General features: G+C 44.2%; 1 protein-coding gene across 1 annotated transcript; it reads right to left on the bottom strand.

The window, feature by feature from the left end:
* Positions 1–521: 521 nt before the first annotated feature.
* Positions 522–18,841, bottom strand: LOC116392114 (serine/threonine-protein kinase MARK1-like). Its single transcript, XM_031863278.1, has 18 exons — positions 18,384–18,841; positions 12,769–12,972; positions 11,216–11,269; positions 10,899–10,947; positions 10,381–10,446; positions 10,230–10,300; positions 9,151–9,207; positions 8,621–8,755; positions 8,208–8,309; positions 7,037–7,156; positions 6,366–6,465; positions 5,760–5,872; positions 5,395–5,536; positions 5,157–5,290; positions 4,655–4,740; positions 4,416–4,565; positions 4,069–4,335; positions 522–3,818 (listed from the first exon to the last, which is right to left on the bottom strand). The coding sequence occupies exons 1-18, from the start codon at positions 18,432–18,434 to the stop codon at positions 3,476–3,478; spliced, it is 2,244 nt and encodes a 747-aa protein (XP_031719138.1). The 5' UTR covers positions 18,435–18,841; the 3' UTR covers positions 522–3,475.
* Positions 18,842–19,436: the final 595 nt, after the last annotated feature.

Genomic DNA, 19,436 nt, shown 5'->3' with positions numbered 1-19,436 from the left:
AACGAGACAATTAGCTGAATTATTCTTTTACGCGTGTCATGTTTTTGTCTGATGTCATTAAATTTGGTGCAACCGATGGACAGACTTTGGAGACAGAAGTTAGTCAGATCATTTACTGTAGTAAAAGTAGGCTGGACTTGCTTGGAGTCTGGTCCTGGACTGGCCTGGAGTCTGGTCCTGGACTCGCCTGGAGTCCGGCCCTGGACACCACTGGAATCTGGTCCTGGACTCACCTGGAGTCAGTATTTGAACAGGTCACATTACTGACATCTGTAATGGTGTACAGCAGGAACATTACATGTATAAGTACACATTATAGAAGAAACCCACTTGGACCAGGTTTGCTGTGGGGAAGTGGAACAGATTTCTTCTTAGTTTCCATGTGAGCGCAGCTAATGTAGAAATAAATCACTTTAAATACTTCGTCCGTGGACGTTTACATTAAACCAACAGCTGTAGTTTCATCGTCTGGTTTTAACAGCTGCGATCACAAAAAGACAAAAATGAAAAAGCTTTATTTGTGTGGTTTTTATTCAAAATGTTTTTAATCGATCATGGCTACACTGGACTTCTGCTACTTTCCTGCTCACGACGAGCCGGTCGGTCACATGGAACGAGTTATTATCTGGAAGCTTGAGGCGAAGGCTATTTTCAAGTAAGAGGCTCAGATTTACAGTCTTTCCCCAGGTGACCTGAAGGCAGCGGCGTAGTCACACCTTTTCGGCCCTCTCCTCCACGTCACGCAGGGACGCGAGGTTTGCGTCGTTTGTTCCCTTCCCAGTTTTTAAGTGCTCGAAACGTACAGCACAAAGTGTTCTCCAGTTTCAGTAGTGACGGAGAACCATTGCACGGTGAACCCCCTCGGGACCTCGACACTGTACGGACTCGGTGGACTCGTGGGAACGAAATTCAAAATATACAGAAACACTTAAACCCCACAGACCGCTCGTTTCCTCTGAGACAACTGAATGCATCGGAAATACAAAGCAGTACATTCAGAAGGCAGTCAGTGGTGGAACACATACAGGGTCATCTGCCAGCAACCAGCAACGAACAGGAAACTCCAGTTCTGCTGCAATTGTCCTTTAAAGGATAAATCTGGTGATTTTCTACACGTCGCTTCTTCCCAACAAGAAAAGACCAAAACCAATAGTGAACGTATTTACTGACTGTGTGTGTGTGTGTCTCATATGTCTTACTAAATAGTCACTAGAGCGACAAATGTGGATTAATCCGCTGCGGAAAATAGTCCCAACAAGATGATTTCCTCCGTTTGTTTACAAAATAAAATAAAATTTAAAAAAAATGTAAAAACTAAAAAGAGTCACCAGCTGTTTTAGGAAATTATGTAGCCTTTTTTTAAACATTAAACTTCATATTTTTAAAGATTTACGTCTTCAGTGGGATCCAATGGGCTCGGAGCTGAGAGCCACAGACAGGAAGCACGTGAGATTAGTTGATTATAAAAAAAAACAAATATATACATATAGAAAGAAACACCAGACTGATCCTTTAGGTTTGAACAGGGGACATCGTGATTGCTCATGGGGTTCTGGTTTAATGCAACATAAACATTACGTTTTATATCTCGCTGTTAAAAGCTTTGAAAAGAAAGAAAGTCAGATTCTCAGTGAAAACAAACGTCGACAGTGTGGACCAAATAAAAACCAACTGATCAATACTGTACCTGCACATATTCACCTGGACAGGTATGGTTTTATGCAGCAACAAAAATAAAATAATAAAAACACATTCTGTTCCGTCAGCTGCAAATGTGTTAAAAAAAAGAAAAGAAAAGAAAAGAAAGAAGAGCTTTAGAGTTTGTGTTTGAACCGCTGACATCATCGACCGAGAGCTCCAGTATTATTGCAATAGTATTAACATCAGCCAACAAGGGGGGGGGTCAGAGGACACAGGCCAGGGAGGATGACGTCACCGACTGTACGTCACACTTCATGACTCATTACCTCGACTGTAAACTGTGCAACTCAACAGCGCAACTGGATATTTAATGCAAACGTCAGCGTGACAGCAAAAAAATAAAATCATCATCAGGAGAACTGACGGGTGTTTAAAGTCAGGAGGGGAAACTAACGACATGTAGCTTCTAGTTATATAAAATCAGACAGAACGATGGGGAGACCAACATTGATGATCCAACGTCTACGCTTCGGAGCATCTCTCCGCCGACGAGGATACGTTTTCAGTTTGTTTTAAAACCAGACCGACAACTGAGACCAGCAGAAAGAGACAAAGATAACAAGAGAATAAATCAACAGTCATTGGTAAAATAAACTGGGAGCTTGACATCAAAATGTGTGCAAATTTAAATATGAACAGCTTCCTGTTTCAGAGTAAAGTGTTTCACTATAATGCAGCCAATGACGGGATGGAATAAACAGGCAACGTGTTGCTTTAGCAAAGCTCTTCTTCAAACGTCACAATAGAAATAGAAGGTTAGTGTAGAGTTAGATATGAGAATATCAGCTGATCACACTCTGGACTAACAAACCACAGTTTAAACCTCTACAGTCTAACACTGAGTAGACTGAGGGCCCAAAGAGAAGCGGACTAACTCAACATGTAGAGCCCAGTTACACCGATGTCATTCAATAATGATCGAGTGTCGCTGACGCGTTACTGGACTAGAAAACAAATAAAAAATCCAAGTTCCAACATTATTCTCTGCCGTCATGTAACACTGTGTGGACATCGACGAAATGGAAGTTTGAATCATTTGTTTATTCTTCTTTTGGGGTTAAAACTTCAAATGTGAAGAATATATTTGGTGTCTGAGTTCCGCTTTACCTCTGTGCTACTCATGCACCAGGAGAGTTGCACAGGTACAGCGGAGGTCGTGTTTCACTGACTGTTTACCTGCACTCCAGAGACCAGATCGCTGAAACTCCAGGTTTCATAGAGTTTGGTCTTCACAACACTCTGCCGCGTTTAGCTACTTCACCATTCTGGCCCGTTGACATGAGAAGCGTTTGGTGCCAAACACCAAAAAGTGTGGAAACCAAACACTCCATCAGGTTTCTCCAACATAACTCCACCTGTGTAATCAGTTTTATTCCGCCCGACCTCGTTCCTCTTAACGGGATGGTTCAGAATTCAGTTTCCAAGGTGTCGGAAGAATCTGAAGTGCATGTAAACAGTGATAAACCGACAAAGTCTTCACTCGGGCAGGCGGTGACAGATGGGAACACCCTCGTTAGCCCCGGTGTTTGTTCTGGATCTCATCACTGAGGGGACCACAACCTGCTGAATATCTGCACCGTCAGCTTTAATATTTGGTTTCACTGGCAAACATTTAGTGAGAAACATTAAATAGCAAGTGTGTTGAGTATAATAACGTGTGTTTTCTCTGAGTCATACAGCAGTTTAGCGCGGTGCGGAACTCAAGACGGCCGCCGTCACTCGGCGGGGCGCCGCTCTGTGAGGTATTCTCCTTTTGATAGCAACCGGAAGTTGTTCACAGCCTGAGCTCGTTGGCCACTTTGGAGGCGATGTTCTTGAAGGCGATGGACGTGCCAGAGATCCGCTTGAAGCGCACGCCGTTGAGCGAGAGGCGGGGCAGCTTGCACACCTCCATCTCCCATTGGACCAGGCTGTCCTGCCGCGCGTCGCCGTGCACGCAGAACAGCGAGTAGCGCTCACGCTGCTCGTAGTCACAGTTGTTGGCGTCCAGGACCCTCCGGATCTCCTTCATGATGTCCCCCGGCTCCATGGAGGACGTGGTCTTCATGCTCCAGGTGAAGCGCAGGGCGCGGGGCTTGGACTCCCGCCCCTCCTCTTTGGGCTCACCGGATAAACTCCTGGAGGACGGAGACCCAACAGAGCCAGAGCGTTAACACTGGAAGCTGCAGCGGCTTCAGCCAAAGCCTTCATGACATCTTTAGAATGAACACGTGAACTGTATTAAAAGGGCCGGTTCACCCACAGTACACAGAAGCATTTTGTGTAACATTAGTTTTGGTTTAATCAGTCCTGGATTGAGAAACAGAAGAAATGGTGAGACGCTGTAAATTATATGTATATGACGTCAACATCCTGGCTCTTACTGACCTGCGTACAAACTTGGAGGTGAACTTCCCGATGAGGGAGGTGGAGGTGCCGCGGCGGGGCGTGGCCAGAGATGCGCCGGCGTGCGTCGACAGGCTGGGCGAGGCCGGCGGGCCGTTGTAGGTGGCGGGTCGTCGGTCTCGGAGCTGAGCGCCGTGGAAGGTGGAGCGGCTGGAGGAGCCGCGGGGGAAGCGGGTCCGGTCCGGAGTGGCGCTGCTGCTGCTGGTGACGCTGAAGGCTGAGGGTGATGACGGAGGCTGCTGGGGGGAGCTAAATGGGGGGGGGAGAGGGGACGATGTAAAGATGTTCATTTAAAGACGGAAAACTCGAGTTTAGACAGTATGATTCACCTCTGGTACTCTGCGTTGTCGTCGATGGGGGGCAGGCTGGACTTCATGGGATGTCCCGACGCCGACATGGACTTGACATGACGGGGGCGTGCGGACGAGATGGTTGATCCCGGCGATGGGGAGGGGGATGCTGCAGGTACCTCAGGTAGACTGAAGGAGAGACGGATTAGTTAGTGACGAGGAGAATACCAGCATGTGATCAATGAGAAAACATAAAAAACTCCCAGAATTCCTCTCACCTGCTATCCTTCCCGTTGGGAACAGCAGCCAAGTGGCGGTCAGTGCTCGTCCTCTCATGAACATACGTGTTCCTCCTAGTTATGTTCTGAAACACACACACACACACACACACACACACACACACACACACACACACACACAGTCGGCTTCATTAAGCCGGTCCAATGAGACAACAGCTGGCTCCGCCCCCTACAGGCTGCACAGTGCATTACAGCCACAATGTGAACAAACACCCTGATGATTCCTCAGTTATTAGACTCTCAACGGCAGTGGAGCCAGATTTATTATTATAGGCGGTATGATTGCATACAAAGGAAAACAGGGTATCTGTCTGTACCGGGACCTGGTTTTTAAAGACGGGTGTCTGTGTAAGGACCTGGTTTAAACCTATTTTCTGTACCGGGACCTGGTTTGGACTTGACATCTGTCTCTACCGGGACTTGGCTTGAACCTTGCATCTGTACCGGGACCTGGGTTAGACCAGAATTTAAATCCTCTCACCCCTGAGGCAGTGGCTGACCTCCTGCGGTCTGGAGCTCTGATGGGAGACGCCGGCTCTTCCTTCCTGTCGCTCTCCACGCTGTTGGCATGACCCCGCTTCGTGTAGGAGACGGGTGGGGGGATGGACGGTGCCACTGAGACACAGGACAGACAGCATGCAAAGATCTGAGGTTAATACTCTTACTCTGAGGTTCCCCGAGCTTTCGACCACCTCGGTCACGTCTGGACAGAAACTCACCGTGGTCGCTGAAGCGCCGCTGCTTCTGATTTGCCGAGGCGTTGCGAGAGTGGGCGGGGGACTGACTGGAGCCGTTGAGGTCGCTGCTGGGTCGGGACCTATGAAGCAGGTTACTGCTGGACAAAGACTCACTGCCTTCGCACTGGTGGAGAGAGGCAAAACAGAGGATTCTGGGTAGAAGTTGGTGCAAGGTGTTTTTTTTCCCTCCTTTGATGGAGCTAGGCTAACAGTTTCCCCCTGCTTCAAGTCTTTGTGCTAAGCTAGGCCAAACAAGTCCTTGATTTGTCTCTGCACTGAACACAGAGATGAGGTTCTGGAGGAATCGGGAGGATTTCACTGAATGTACAACAGTTTGTGTTACAAACCTCAGCAGGTTTTCTCCCCAGCAGCAGGTATATCGCCGTCACCTCGTTGTATTTCTGACCGTCCAGCGCCTTCATCACTTCCTCCTGAGGGAAGCCCATCGTCCCCATCAGCTCTGATTAGTCAGAAAACACCCAGCTTTGGTTAATGTACCGACGTTGACCCCGTTCACCATCTTCATTTAGCGCGTTAGCATGCAAACATTAGCTAATTCAACAACAAGCATAGCTGAAGCTCCAATAGCTGGTGATATATTTCCGTCAACTGACAGACTGAGAACACCAGCGTGGCTAAACAACGTATTATGATCGGGCCAAATTCTGTCCAATTTAGTGACAACTTGTGGATGTGATTTATGAAGTTGAGTTGATTAAAAAATGAAGCTTAAATGTATGAAATCTACATGATCAGCTGCCTCCAGATAATAGAGTGACATCATCAAATAAAGAGGATTATGGGACATCCAGAGCAGCATTGTCATCCTGTTGGAGTCGTGTTTGTGTCCACCTGCTCAGTGTGTATTCAGATATACCAAAGGAATCATGAGAATGTACCGTGTGTGTGTGTGTGTGTGTGTGTGTGTGTGTGTGTGTGTGTGCGTGTCTTACCGATGCGTTTGAGGTCGTTGAAGTCTTGTTCTGGTTCGTTGTATGTTTTCAGCTCCTTCTCGTCGTAGCCGACGTTCATCCATCGATCCTTCATAATTTGCTGGGAAAAAAACAACAAACCGGAGATCTGTCTGAAGACCACTTCTTTAAGGTCTCAGTATTGACTCTGAATCGACTGTATTTTCACTCCGTCTGCGAGGATATCACTAAATTGAGAAAACCTCGACTTGCTTTCAACATGGCGGCCGGGTGACAAACTCTCATTTTACAGCCTAACGGTACATTTAAATACGTTTCTAAAATCATTCTAGGCCAGAACTAGGCCATGCAGTAACAGAATATTGATTCACTTTTGATGAGCGCTCCCTAGTTTGACCGTTTGATCCGAGTTTCGCAAGCCAGCTGTCTTGCGATGGATGGACTTAATTTGCATAAAGTTGAGGTCGAGTCATGATTATGCAAATTTAGATATGGTCAGCGTCAACTCGCAGACGCCAACGGATTTGGTGCATCTCCACCGTGACATCTGAAAAATACTCAGAGGCTTTTATTGTGAAGCAGCTTCGGGAAGTGATGAGACACATGCAAGTTTTAAATGTATTATGCAGGGCTTGAGGTTTGAGGTTTGCTACTTGCAGGTTGCTGGTTCTACTCCCCGACGCTGGTCTTACCTGCAGGCTGCCTCGTTTCCCCGGGTTGAGCACCAGCAGCTTCTTCAGCAGGTTCTCACAGTCTGTCGACATGTAGAAGGGAATCCGGTACTTTCCTCTGAGAACACGCTCCCTCAGCTCCTACGCACACAAAAAAACATTGTCTCATTAATTAAGTAAAGCTGCAGCGATAGATAGAGAGAATATTAATCTGCAACTATTTCGATCATTGATTAACTGTTAAAGTCATTCTTTGGGAGTTTATTTGGACTGGACATCACCTCAGGCTCGAGGGAATTGCGACGGGTATTGTTAACGGATGTTAAATCTTAAATTGAGAAAGTCGTCTGCAGATTAACAGTTCATGAATTAATCATTAGTTGCAGCTCTTCTGTGGAGCGGCATTGTTTTCCTATTGTGAACGTCACCAGACATCAAGAAGCACTCTGGATCAAGAGGGTCCAGCTGCAGACCTCCTCTCGTCCCATTGGCTCACAGACACAAGGGACCCTTCTCCTCTGGATGTCCACTTGAAGCACAAACACTTCCAACATCAAGCGGAGGAAAGTTTTCATTTTGAAGTGAACAAAGGAGAGGCACAGGTGCGTTCGTTTGACACGTAGTTTAACATGAACACTGGCCTTCTGTGGGAACTGTCATTCAGGAGTCATAACTGTCAACATCCAGCAAGGAACATTTTCATCATGACTTTTAAAAGAAGCACAAAATACAAACTTCTGTGAAGAAATGTAGGAGATGAAACAGAGGTGGAACAAGTACTCCGGTCTTTTACTTCAGTAAAAGTAGTAAAAGTGCAGTGTATAAATACTCTCTTACAGGTACAAGTACAAAAGTGTCAAAATATACTAAAAAGTACCAAAAGTACTCATAATGCAGAATAATATATTATTTGATTATAATTATTGATGCATCAATGTGTTCATCACTGTAATGTTGCAACTGGTAAAGGTGGAGCTCATTAATTACTTTACATACTGCTTGGTTGTTTAATCTATAACAACAGCAAAATATTTATTAGCTTATTTTATGTTAATAATCTGAATCTGTAACTCAAGCTGTCAAATACATGCAATGGATTATTAACAGTTGTGCAATAAATCCTCTATTCGTGAGCTATGAGTCGTTTAAAAAAAAAAATATTTTAAAAGTGTTTCTATTATTTTGTCCACACCTTGAGGTTCTGTCCGTCGAATGGCAGCGAGCCGCTGACCAGCGTGTACAGAATCACTCCCAGACTCCAGACGTCCACCTCCGGCCCGTCGTACTTCTTCCCCTGCAGAGTTACAGAACTACATTACCCAGCAGCCCACAGCTTTACCACTCACAAAACACACGTCACTGTCCTCAGGTGCTGCATGTTCACTACGTGGTTGAGATTGATTCATAAAAAAATCAGTTTATAAAGTTAAATTTTCCTCTGAATAAATTAAGTTTCATCCTATGAAATAACTAGAATGAGTTCATTAGCTTTAATGGAACCAGTGAGCCATAAAAAAAGGCATTAGACGTGAAGATGTGATAAAACAGAATGCAACCTCATGGCATCTTGTTATGCAGGTGTGGTGGGCGGAGCCTACTGTTCACCTGGAAGAGTTCAGGAGCAGCGTAAGGAGGAGATCCACAGAACGTGTCCAGCTTACTGCCCAGCGTGAACTCGTTGCTGAAGCCAAAGTCTGCGATCTTGATGTTCATGTCGGCGTCCAGCAGAAGGTTCTCTGCCTGAGAGACGCACACAGACTTTAAAACACTTCATTTAGCAATAAACTACGGCGCAAACATGTAATTCTAACGTGTCAGACATCAATTTTACTGTAATTTAGAAATATATAATAGAAATATAATATACAATGTAATAAAACAGCATCACATATTATAATATACTACAGTATAATATAGTATGGCATATAACATAATATAATATTCAAATCCATCACACTTCTAAATGTTTTTACGTTTAATCACGCATCATATTTACTTAATTTTATTATTATTTTGGACAGTAAGAGACGGAGAGAAAGACAATTAATTAATTAAATGAATCAAAGCTTTAAATCTTTCTCATTTTGTTTATACAATGTGTGTGTGTGTGTGTGTGTGTGTGTGTGTGTGTGTACCTTGAGGTCTCGGTGTACAATCCTCTTCTGGTGACAGTACTCCACTGCAGACACAATCTGACACAGTGAAACAAGAACAAGAAGAATCATTAGAAATCAAATATAACACACACAGACGACTTTTCTATTTATTTTTTCTAAATTTTTACCACAAGTGAGGTAAAAAAATAAGTAAATAAATAAATATAACTCTCCAGAATTGTAAAAGTCATTCGGATTCATCCTCTGGAGGCCATGAATGTTCAGTTTAATGCTCATCTGAAGGATTGCTAACCCTTACAAACTAAGAGGTACTACAGCACACAGACAGTAGAAGTCACAACAAAAATAAATTAAGACGGACATCAGGAGAAACAGCTGAAAGATAATAAAAAAGGAAAATAAAATGAATAATGTTTCTCCAACAGCAGCAGCGTTTGTTGACCACAGCTCTGTTAGCCGCTACGCTAATGGACCATAATGAAACTGATGTGTTTTGTTAGCGGTTACACTAACGCAGGCTGAGGTTTCCCTACGTGGAGGATTAGCTACAGTCCTGGAGGTGTGAGCCCGACATACCTCACACCCGAACTGTAATCTAACCAGAGTATTTACTTCAATACTGTACAGGAGAGCTTGTGCTGCTCACACAGTTTTAAAATTGTGGGTAACAGGGACAGGAATAAAGGACATAATGCGACATAAAAAAAACAATCTTGTAAAACACAACAACACAAATGTAGTCTACATCAGAGGCTGACGTTTTTTAATAATGTCTTTAATGGTTGTTAATGTGCAGGATATGTTGTGGGGCCTTTTGTTGCATCGCTCTCCCTCTCAACTACCTAATGAAGGCAGAAAATGACCCAAAAATAATTAATAAAACACAACGTTATCGTGCACTCTTTGGTGCTACTTAGATTTGAGACGCGGTGATGCAGAATTACGCGTTTTTACATCACATGACAAGTTCCATTCGCACACTTTTGCAAGTTAAAAGAGAGACGCCCTGAACGCATATATTTAAACAACTGACCGGGACACAGTGCATTATGGGAAATCGAGGACCAGATAGTGTCGTAGGTATAAAATAATATCACCTGGCGAAACTTGGCTCTGGCCTCCTTCTCCTTCATTCGTCCGTGAGCAACGAGGTAGTCAAAGACTTCCCCTGTGACAGACAGACAGACAGACAGACAGGTAAGCAGATGGACAGACAGACAGGTGGACAGACAGGCGAGCTGGTCTTACCTCCGCTGGCGTACTCCATCACCAGGTACAGAGTTTTCTCCGTCTCAATCACCTCAAACAGCTTCACTGAAAAACAACAGCATTAAGATATTACTACTGCCAAATACTGAGCACTGCTGGAGGAGGAGGAGCAGGAGAGAGGAGGAAAGATGGGGTGGGAGGAGGAGGAGGAGGAGGAAAAGGGACACGAGGAGAAGTAGGAAGAGGAGGATGAGAAGGAGGGGGAAGAGGAAGGGGGATGGGAGGGGGGGCAGAAGAAGGAAGAGGAGGGGGGGAGGAGGAAGTTGAGGAGGAGCAGGAGGAGGGCGAGGATGTGGAGGAGGAGAAAGAGGAGGTGTACAAGTAGTTATGCAGCAACAGGAGAAGGATGAGGAGCAAGAGGAGGAGGAGGAACGGGATGGGGAGGAAGACGAGGGGGAGCCGGATGTGTAAGCTGTTTATGGAGCAGCAGCAGGAAGAGGGAGAGGAGGATGGGGAGGAGGAAGAAGAGGAGGAGGAGCAGGAGGAGTTGCACTCACCGATGTTGGGGTGGTTGAGGATCTTCATCACACTGACCTCCCTGAAGAGCTAAAGAGACGATCAGAGTCAGTGAAGCTGATCCTTTAAAATATTTAACGACTCTTCATTCATTAAAAAAATGTCCTCAGTTAATTATGTAATGGTGAGTGGCTTCATCGTTATTTAATTCAGGGCGAAGAGGTACGTTTACTCAAATACTGTATTTAAGAACAATTTTTAGGTACTTTTACTTTATATGAGTATTTTATACTTCGACTCCACTACATCTAAGAGACGATCTGCAGCATCAACAGACAGGTGAGAGGTCAGAGCGTACCTTCTGCAGACTGGTCGGGTTCAGCTGAGTTTTGTCGATGATCTTGATGGCGACCTGCACAGAAACATCAAAGTTATTAACATATTAATATCAATATATCAAAACATTTACCTCCTCATCAGGTTTTATATCACGAGACAACACGCTTTAATTATTTAAACATTGAAGACACGCCTTAATTTAAAGGAACAGAGTTGCAACTAGATACTGCACTTTCCTAAAAAGATTAAAGTGCTGTCAAGATACCTTTACCCCCTTAATCAAATTCATTGTGATACATCTATCTATAATTTAATATCTACGTTACACTGAAATCTGTAGATTTTTACAAGAAGCTGTTTTTAATGTGAACATGATGTTAGATGTGACTGAAAAAAAATAAACAGGAGTAATAATCCTAAAACTTAAAACGTTGAGATTAATGCACAGAAGAATGCAGAGAAAATATAATTTGCAGAGCAAATGGAAAGTGTTTTACAGGAAAACACCGAGTCAGCAGGATCAGGCTCGGGTCCAAAAAAATGCTTTAAAGATGATCAATGTGATTAAAATGGACGGTAGGAAATACGCTGAAGCATCTTCTCTCAGACCATCCACAGTCCCAGTCTCCAGAGACAAACAGAGCAGCCGATTGGCCGGCTCTGAATCGTAAAACGGATCTTAAAATAAGTGGGAAGGAAAACGTCCCGCACACGCACACACACACACACACACACACACACACACTCTCGTTTGATCTCCTGACCAATCGGCTCTGAGCTGCTGACGTCTGCAGCATTAATAATTAATCCTGAAGCGTTACGTTTCCAGCAGATTTAACCCCACTGACTCTCTGACGGAGCACAATGAAAGAGTCGAAAACTGAAGCAGAAAGTCATTCGATTTACCCAAAATATGTGAGAATAAAAGCAGTAGGAAGCAATATGATGCACCTTGCTTTAGTCACCATGACGGTACATTATAATGTTAGATTTTAAAACATACTTCAGGGTCTGAAGATGGTTCTTCCCACAATGAGCTGTATGTGTTAAAAATAGAGTGAGGAGAAAACAAAATTCATGATGGGACAGATCTCACTTTTGGCTTATATTCTCATACTGAAGGCACCTGAATCTCTATGAGATACAGTTCTGTGTTCATCCACTGACTGGGCCTTTCAAAGTCACTGTGGGCTCCTCCCCCCTCCTCCTCAGACAAAATTAAGGCAACTTTGGCCTCAAAATTGGCAGATTGCCTCCAGTAAAAGTATGCCGAATTAGCTATGAGCAGCTCCTATTTGCAGAGTAGTCGTGGATGTAAAGACGACATTTACTAGATTACTTTGATCATGAAGAAAATATAAAAACATGACGACTCTCAGGCAAGTTTTGCAGTGTCTGTTTTGTATGTTTTTCAAGTGGATTTATGGACATTTATTTGTGACGGAAAAACATGTGATACAGACATTATCAGTATTCAGTTTTAACTCAAAAGAACATGTATCTTAAGAACCTTAATCATCTCCATGATCTGTTGTGTTTGAGGATTGTCTAAACTCTGCTTTGCGTTCTCACCTCTCGGCCCGTCAGCGTGTGTTTGGCCAGTTTGACTTTGGCGAAGTTGCCCTTGCCGATGGTCTTCAGCAGGCGGTAGTTGCCAACGTGCGGCTGTTCGTCTGCGATGGACGTCACGGCGCTGCGAGATGGCGGAAGACTGTGGCGGCTCGATGATTTGGTGGGTGGGGCCGGCGGCTCGGGGAGGCCGTCTGAAGTCTTTAGCTGAAAGAGACACAAACGGATTTATTATAAACATCTAGATCATCCTGAACTGAGTCACACTGAACTACACGTTTCACCGCAGCACTGCAGGTCCACTCCAGAGGGGAACACATGCAGTTACGGTGTGCCACAGGGAAGCGTACTCGGACCCTTAGTTTCTGACACAGCTGACATAATATAGAATCCATATGTATGCAGATGATACCGCTCTTTACTACTCAGCAAAAACAAATGTCAGCAATCCTTAACGAAGGATGTAGAAAGAGTTTTGTGTTCTTGTGGTTTAAAGTTAATTAACTGTCCCTAAACATGAGTAGAACTAAATCTATGCTCTTTAGAAGCACAGGAAACTCCTGGACATTAATATCTATAAGCAGGTCTCCTCTTTTAAATAGTCAGGTGGGAAACTGGACTCCCGCCTACAGTGGAGGCTGCATCATCATCATCATCATCATCATCATAAAATGAGCTTCTGGTTTGGGTGCAATAAGCAGAGCAATAACAGTAAAGTCCACATGACTGTGAACAATTCCTTTCTCCTTACGCACTTAAATTAATGTGGAACGCATCCGCAACACTGCAGTCGTGTAACTGAACACAGTCAGACCAGGTTCAACGAGACCAGGTTCAATGAGAGCGGCACGTCTCATTACAGACCAGACTCTGACTAAAAAGACCACATAGAGACTCACAAACCTTTGCAAACGGCTGGTATTGACAGAACAAACTAATCTACAGGCACTCAAGTGTAAACTGAAATCTGGGCACCAGAACACTGTCGACTGTACAGACTGTTCTCTTTGGTTGCAAAAACAAAACAAACCCAAGATGGCGACGGCCCAAATGACAAACTGGAGGCTTAAAAACAGACGTCACTGTGACTAAAGACACTTCTTATATCGTCTTCAAAGTGCGGGGTAGGACGCAGTAGGTCTGACAAGATGTAGTTAATGGAATAGTTTGCATATTTGTTTTCTTGCTTAGAGTCAGATGTTCAGATCAAATCCTCTTAAATGACTGTCCGTTAAATTTCAAGCTGCAGCCAGCAGGTGGTTAGCTTAGCTTAGCATAAAGACTGGAGACAGATGGCCTGGCTCCCTCCAAAGCTCACTGATTAACATGTTACATCTCATTTGTTTAATCCGTACAAAAAGGGAACCTTAAAAACAGCAATTTGATCACTTCACAGGTTATGTGCCGGACTACCGCCACGGTTTCAGTCCAGGACTATAAACAACAGAGGGAACCGTCTCATCTGCGACTGGCCGGCGGCTGTCAGAGGAACTGGAGCTGATGGAAACCAGTCTGACAGCATCTGAACCAGCTCTACTGTTACACCTCCACATCGCACTGCACCGCTGCCGGTTGACACGCGACACCCACTGAAGCACATGATGTCATACCCACTCAACTGATTTGGTTTTGGGCAAGAAAACGTCGACTGACAGATCCGGTGTTGAAGGCCCGGTCACACCAAGAGTGTCCCGAAATGTTTGGATCTAGAAGTATAGAGACGCTGTGAAGACTCACTGGGTTAGTTGAAGAACTACTGTAGCTGGCAAGTACATTTATTCAAGTAACCTTACTTGAGTATTGCCATTTTCTGCTACTTTATACTTCTACTCCACTACATCTCAGAGGTAAATATTGTACTTTTTAACTCCACTACATTTCATAAATCCTCCTACTTCTTCAGATAAATAAACCCTTTAAAAAGACTCTTGGATCAGCTGGAAGATGCTTCATAACAAACCTGAAAACAGGTTGTTTGTTCTTTCTAGAGATACGAGGTTCTCACAAGACAGAGACGCTACAAACACGTGATGATCTTATCGAATAAGATGCATTGATGAAGATTAAACTAGACAACAGGATATAAAGGAGTTAAAAACATCTACAGCAGTAAAATGTAACATACATATTAATGCAGCAGTGATATTAATCCAGAAACATCAGATATAATAGTCAAACACTGACAGGGAACATTTTACTGCACAATAAGTACTTTTACTTTGATACTTTAAGTACATTTTGCTGATACTTCTTTGCAGAGCTTTTTCTTGTAGTGGAGTATTTTCAGTGTGGTATCAGTACTTTTACTGAAGTAAAATATCTGAATACTTCTTCCACCACTGACCAAAGTAAACGTCCTCCTCAGAGGCTTTTCCAGTTTCAATCACAGATGAAGCGATGTTTGGTTTCCTGCCGTCTGTTTTCCTAAACTAACTAAACTGTCTAAACGGGGACGAGTTCCTCCCGGTGAAGAGCAGAGCAGCAGTTTAAAACAGGAAGTTCTTTTTTTATTTACGCTTCAGTTTACAGACGACAGCAGCTGGAGAGGTCTGCCTTCCATTAGCGGCTCTTAACCAAACTGATCTAGAGAGACGAGAGAAGGGAAGACACTCGACCTCAGAAAGCTGAAGTGAAACCAGAACTTCCAGGTTCTGTTCCACAATTATTACTCTATGATCCCTCCAATGATTGGTGAGCTGTGAGGAGGTGAGACCGGCTTTGTGACGATGCATTTTCCATCTGACACAACAGATTTGTTTATTTATTAAGAGGCAGGAGAATTTTCTCAAACTATAATGGTATCATCAAATTTGGACATACGTGGTTTTCTTTGGTCGGCGACATCATATAAAGTTTGGGGCAAAGATGCTCAAAACAGATCATATTATGATTCATGTACAGGGCTCACGAATGAGGATCGCCCGCGTGCCCCGGGGCAAGTAACAGGACACAGGGCTCGTAAATCTGGCAACTCACTTCCCCGATTGGTCAAGTGGTTTAAAAAAAAAAAAAAAAAAAAAAAAAAAAAAAAGACTCTCTCGAAGGATTCACCGTTGGCACATTGGAGAAGTTTCCCTTCAAGGCTTTCTGCCAGAAAGGGGATTTTTATTATTAGGAAACCATAATAGTTTCCTAAACTTAACAAAGCAGGTGTGCCCACCGGTGTTTCCTCTCTCCTCGCTCCTCAAAGTGCACTTCAGGGATTAGAAGATCCTACATGATGGCGGGTAGGGGGAACAATTTCCAAGTCAGGTGAGGAGAGTACGCGAGGAAGCACGAGTTAGCGTAAAGAAAAGCGACCACAGCATCACCCCCCCCGACACAGCGAGGTCAGAGGTCAGAGTTCAGGGACCGGGTGGAGGTGGACGTCGGTCCCTGTGTGGCTGCTCCATGTCTCCTCACAGGGGGGGGGGGGAATCCCATAGTAAGCCTATCTGTTGCCATGGCTGATTTCACAGTGATTCATCACTGAGGCGATTCTCTGTGTGCAGGGAGACGAGCTCCATACTCTGTGTGATGGACGTGGTGACAGGGGGGGGGGGGGGGTCACAGGTCACGCAACCAAAGGGAGGAGGAGGGGGGGTTGTTTATATCGTCTCGGAGTCTGTGACTGTAAAGCGGTCGTGTCACGCTTCAGGATTTTCAAAAAGTGACTTCTAGAAGAAGCAGAAGACATCACCGAGCTGCTCCCGATATCACCTCCTGCAGTGTATTCTGGGAACAATCAATAGTAAACAGACAGCAGGAGCCAGCTGTAGCTGCTGAGTGTCTGACAGAAGTGAAGGGGAACAGATTAGAGGAAACAAAAGAACATGAACCGGACAGCAGGGCGTCACTCGGTTTCTACTGTGAATAATACTACAAAGAAACTGTAGTTTTTTTAAATTCTGTTCGTCGATCACGGCTGGAAAACTTAACTGCTCTCAGGTCTGTAGAGCTGAAACTGTTCGACGATTACATTTATTGTTTAGGTCGTTGTTTTCAAGCACACACACCAAACAAACAAGCTTCTGAAATGTGAGGATTTGCATAGTTTTCTTTGGTTTTTAAATCACGTCTGTGTTTTTTATCTAAATAAATCAATACTTGTCTCAATCCTTCCCGTTGAGAGAGAGACAGAGATATAGAGATATAGATAGATAGATAGATAGATAAGATAGAGACATTAGGACTTTACAGGGTGACGATGAGGACGTGCACGAGGAGCCTGAGAACAGCTCACTGCTAGCATTCCTGCATTAGCATGACAATGAGGAGGCTGCTTTTACCCAGAATTCCTTCAAGGTCCGTCAGCCTCCACGGACCCAAACACTCATAAAAACATCACACAGCTCTCCGTGTGGTTGACGGACGACACGAGAGAGAAACACCAAAAAACAGAGTTTCTTCACCTGCTCCAAACAATAAAATACCAAAATACATATCACTGATCCGATGCTAGTGTTTAATCAATACGCCTCACTGTGTGGAAGTGACTGATCATTCTTCAATGAGTCAGGCAACATCTGGCCTGATGTAATCCTCTCTGTAAAACTAAATTAAACTATAAATACATGGATGTAAATGTATTGAATTGTTATACAAAGTATAAAGTGTATAAACAGCTGAATTGAATAGCTCGGCCTCACGGCTATCGATACCCGATCCAGCTGTTTGTGTCGGCCCGATATCGGTACCGATAAATGTTTAATCCAAATATTGAAGTATAAAATAAAACATGCCGCTGGCTGTAGTAGATAATCAATAATTAAAGAACATATTTCTTCTATTTCTACTGTTAGCTTCCTGCTACATGACTCCACAGATACAAGCTGAAGCGGTTCCCTTCATCCGAGTCTGGTGTTCATCTCCACCTCTCCAGCTGAGGTGGAGGAAGTACTCTGATCTTTTTACTTCAGTAAAAGTAGAAGTACAACAGTGTATGAATACTCTGTAACAAGTCCAAGTTATGCATTCAAACACTTCTTATATAAAGTACATTTTTCTCAACTCATCTCTGCTGCAGGCTACGTTAGCCGCTACTAGCACAACACACCTGAATCTGTGGCTAAATGTTGCATTGTGGGTAATGTAGTCGCCATGTTTTTGACAAGGGAGAAGAACCAGAACACTTCTGGTTCTGCTGCATCAATTTAGATCCTGAATATATTATGGTAGTGTGGTGATAAATCAGCCGAGGACTCTTTGAAGACGACACCTGCAATTTGATCTGATTTTAAGGCCTCAAAAGTTGAAATGTAGCTTTGGGGCCTTGGAGTTTCTCCCAGACAGTAGGGGCGTTATTTGGGTGCACTGGCCCTTTAACAGCTCCCTCCAGTTGCTCCTGGGACATTAAGCGGGATCGTGGTGAACACCAGTGACACTGAAGTTTAGATGTTTACCACTATGAGGTCGTCACACCAACATCAGCAACATCACTCACTGTGGATCAATCAAGATGATCACCCAGTAGCTCCTCCCTGTGCAAACTGTCACACTTCATCCATAATAACAACTGTTTAACAGCATTCATAATAAAAACAAGACGTGAACAACGAGTGGCGATACGACAGTGAAACTCCACCGATAATAAAGGACTCAAACTCCATCAATAATCGATAAGCAGCGGTTGTCTTTACCTGTTCGGACTCTCTCTCGCTCACCGGGGTCAGAGGCATCCTGCCGGACATCTTCCTGCTTTCCCTCCGCTGCTTTCGGCTCTGTTCAGTCCGGAAGAAGCATCTCCTCCGCCTGCCGCTCTACAGCATCGCGCCACCGGGGGAACCAAGGCCACCTCAGCGGGGCTCGGCTGGGAGGCTCCGCCGGCCGGAGGTAGAGGGAGGCCGGGGCGTCGGCTACAGGAAGGCCCGCTGTCTGCGACGGTGCCGGAAAAGAGAGACTCGCATGGAGACAAAGACAGAGAGAGAGAGAGAGAGAGAGAGAGAGAGAGGAAGAGGAGGAAGAACAGGAAGAAGAGGAAGAACAGGAAGAATAATCGAGAAGTGTAAAAAGTAGAAGTCCTTCCTGCAGCTTCCAGCGGTTTATCAGCTCACACACACAGCAGCACTGCGGAGCTACCCAAAAAAAAAAAAAAAAACCCACATTAAAACTATGACGTCAGAGCTCCTCCTCCCCGTCATCCTAAATATATCCCAGCATCCTCAGCTGCCGCTTCCTGCAAAAAGAAAAAAAACCACTAAAACGCACTCCCATTGGGGGATTCCATAGTCGTTCACACGGAAGTCTTTTATTTTGAAACTTTTGTATTAGACTTCCTTTTAGCTGTCAAACTGAAAAAGTCTATATTGTTACAGAAACAGTCTGATGGAGGGGTGTTAGGAAGGAGGAACATTATTAAGTCTTTAATTATATCTGAATTTATGAATGTAGTACTTTATCAGTAGCTTACTTTATTATTCAATTTACACTGAACAAATTATATGATTTAAAGGAGCCACGTCGTGCTTATTTTCAGGTTAATATTTGTATTTGGGGTTTCTACTAGAGCATGTTTGTCTGCTTTAATATTGGAAAAACTCTTGATTTGTTTCTTACTGTCTTGTTGTGATACACCTGTATTTCCCGTCTGTCTGAAATGCTGTTTTAGTGTGTTACTGATGCCATTCACATAGAAATAAATAGTCCTGTGAACAAAAGCCTGTTTCCGAGCACCCGAATCCCTTCAGAGAACC

This window comes from Anarrhichthys ocellatus, unplaced genomic scaffold, assembly GCF_004355925.1.
Source record: "Anarrhichthys ocellatus isolate YVR2014 unplaced genomic scaffold, GSC_Weel_1.0 scaffold28, whole genome shotgun sequence".
Classification (NCBI taxonomy): Eukaryota; Metazoa; Chordata; class Actinopteri; order Perciformes; family Anarhichadidae; genus Anarrhichthys; species Anarrhichthys ocellatus.
The sequence above is the reverse complement of the archived record's forward strand: the minus strand, read 5'-3'. Positions and strand labels throughout refer to the sequence as shown.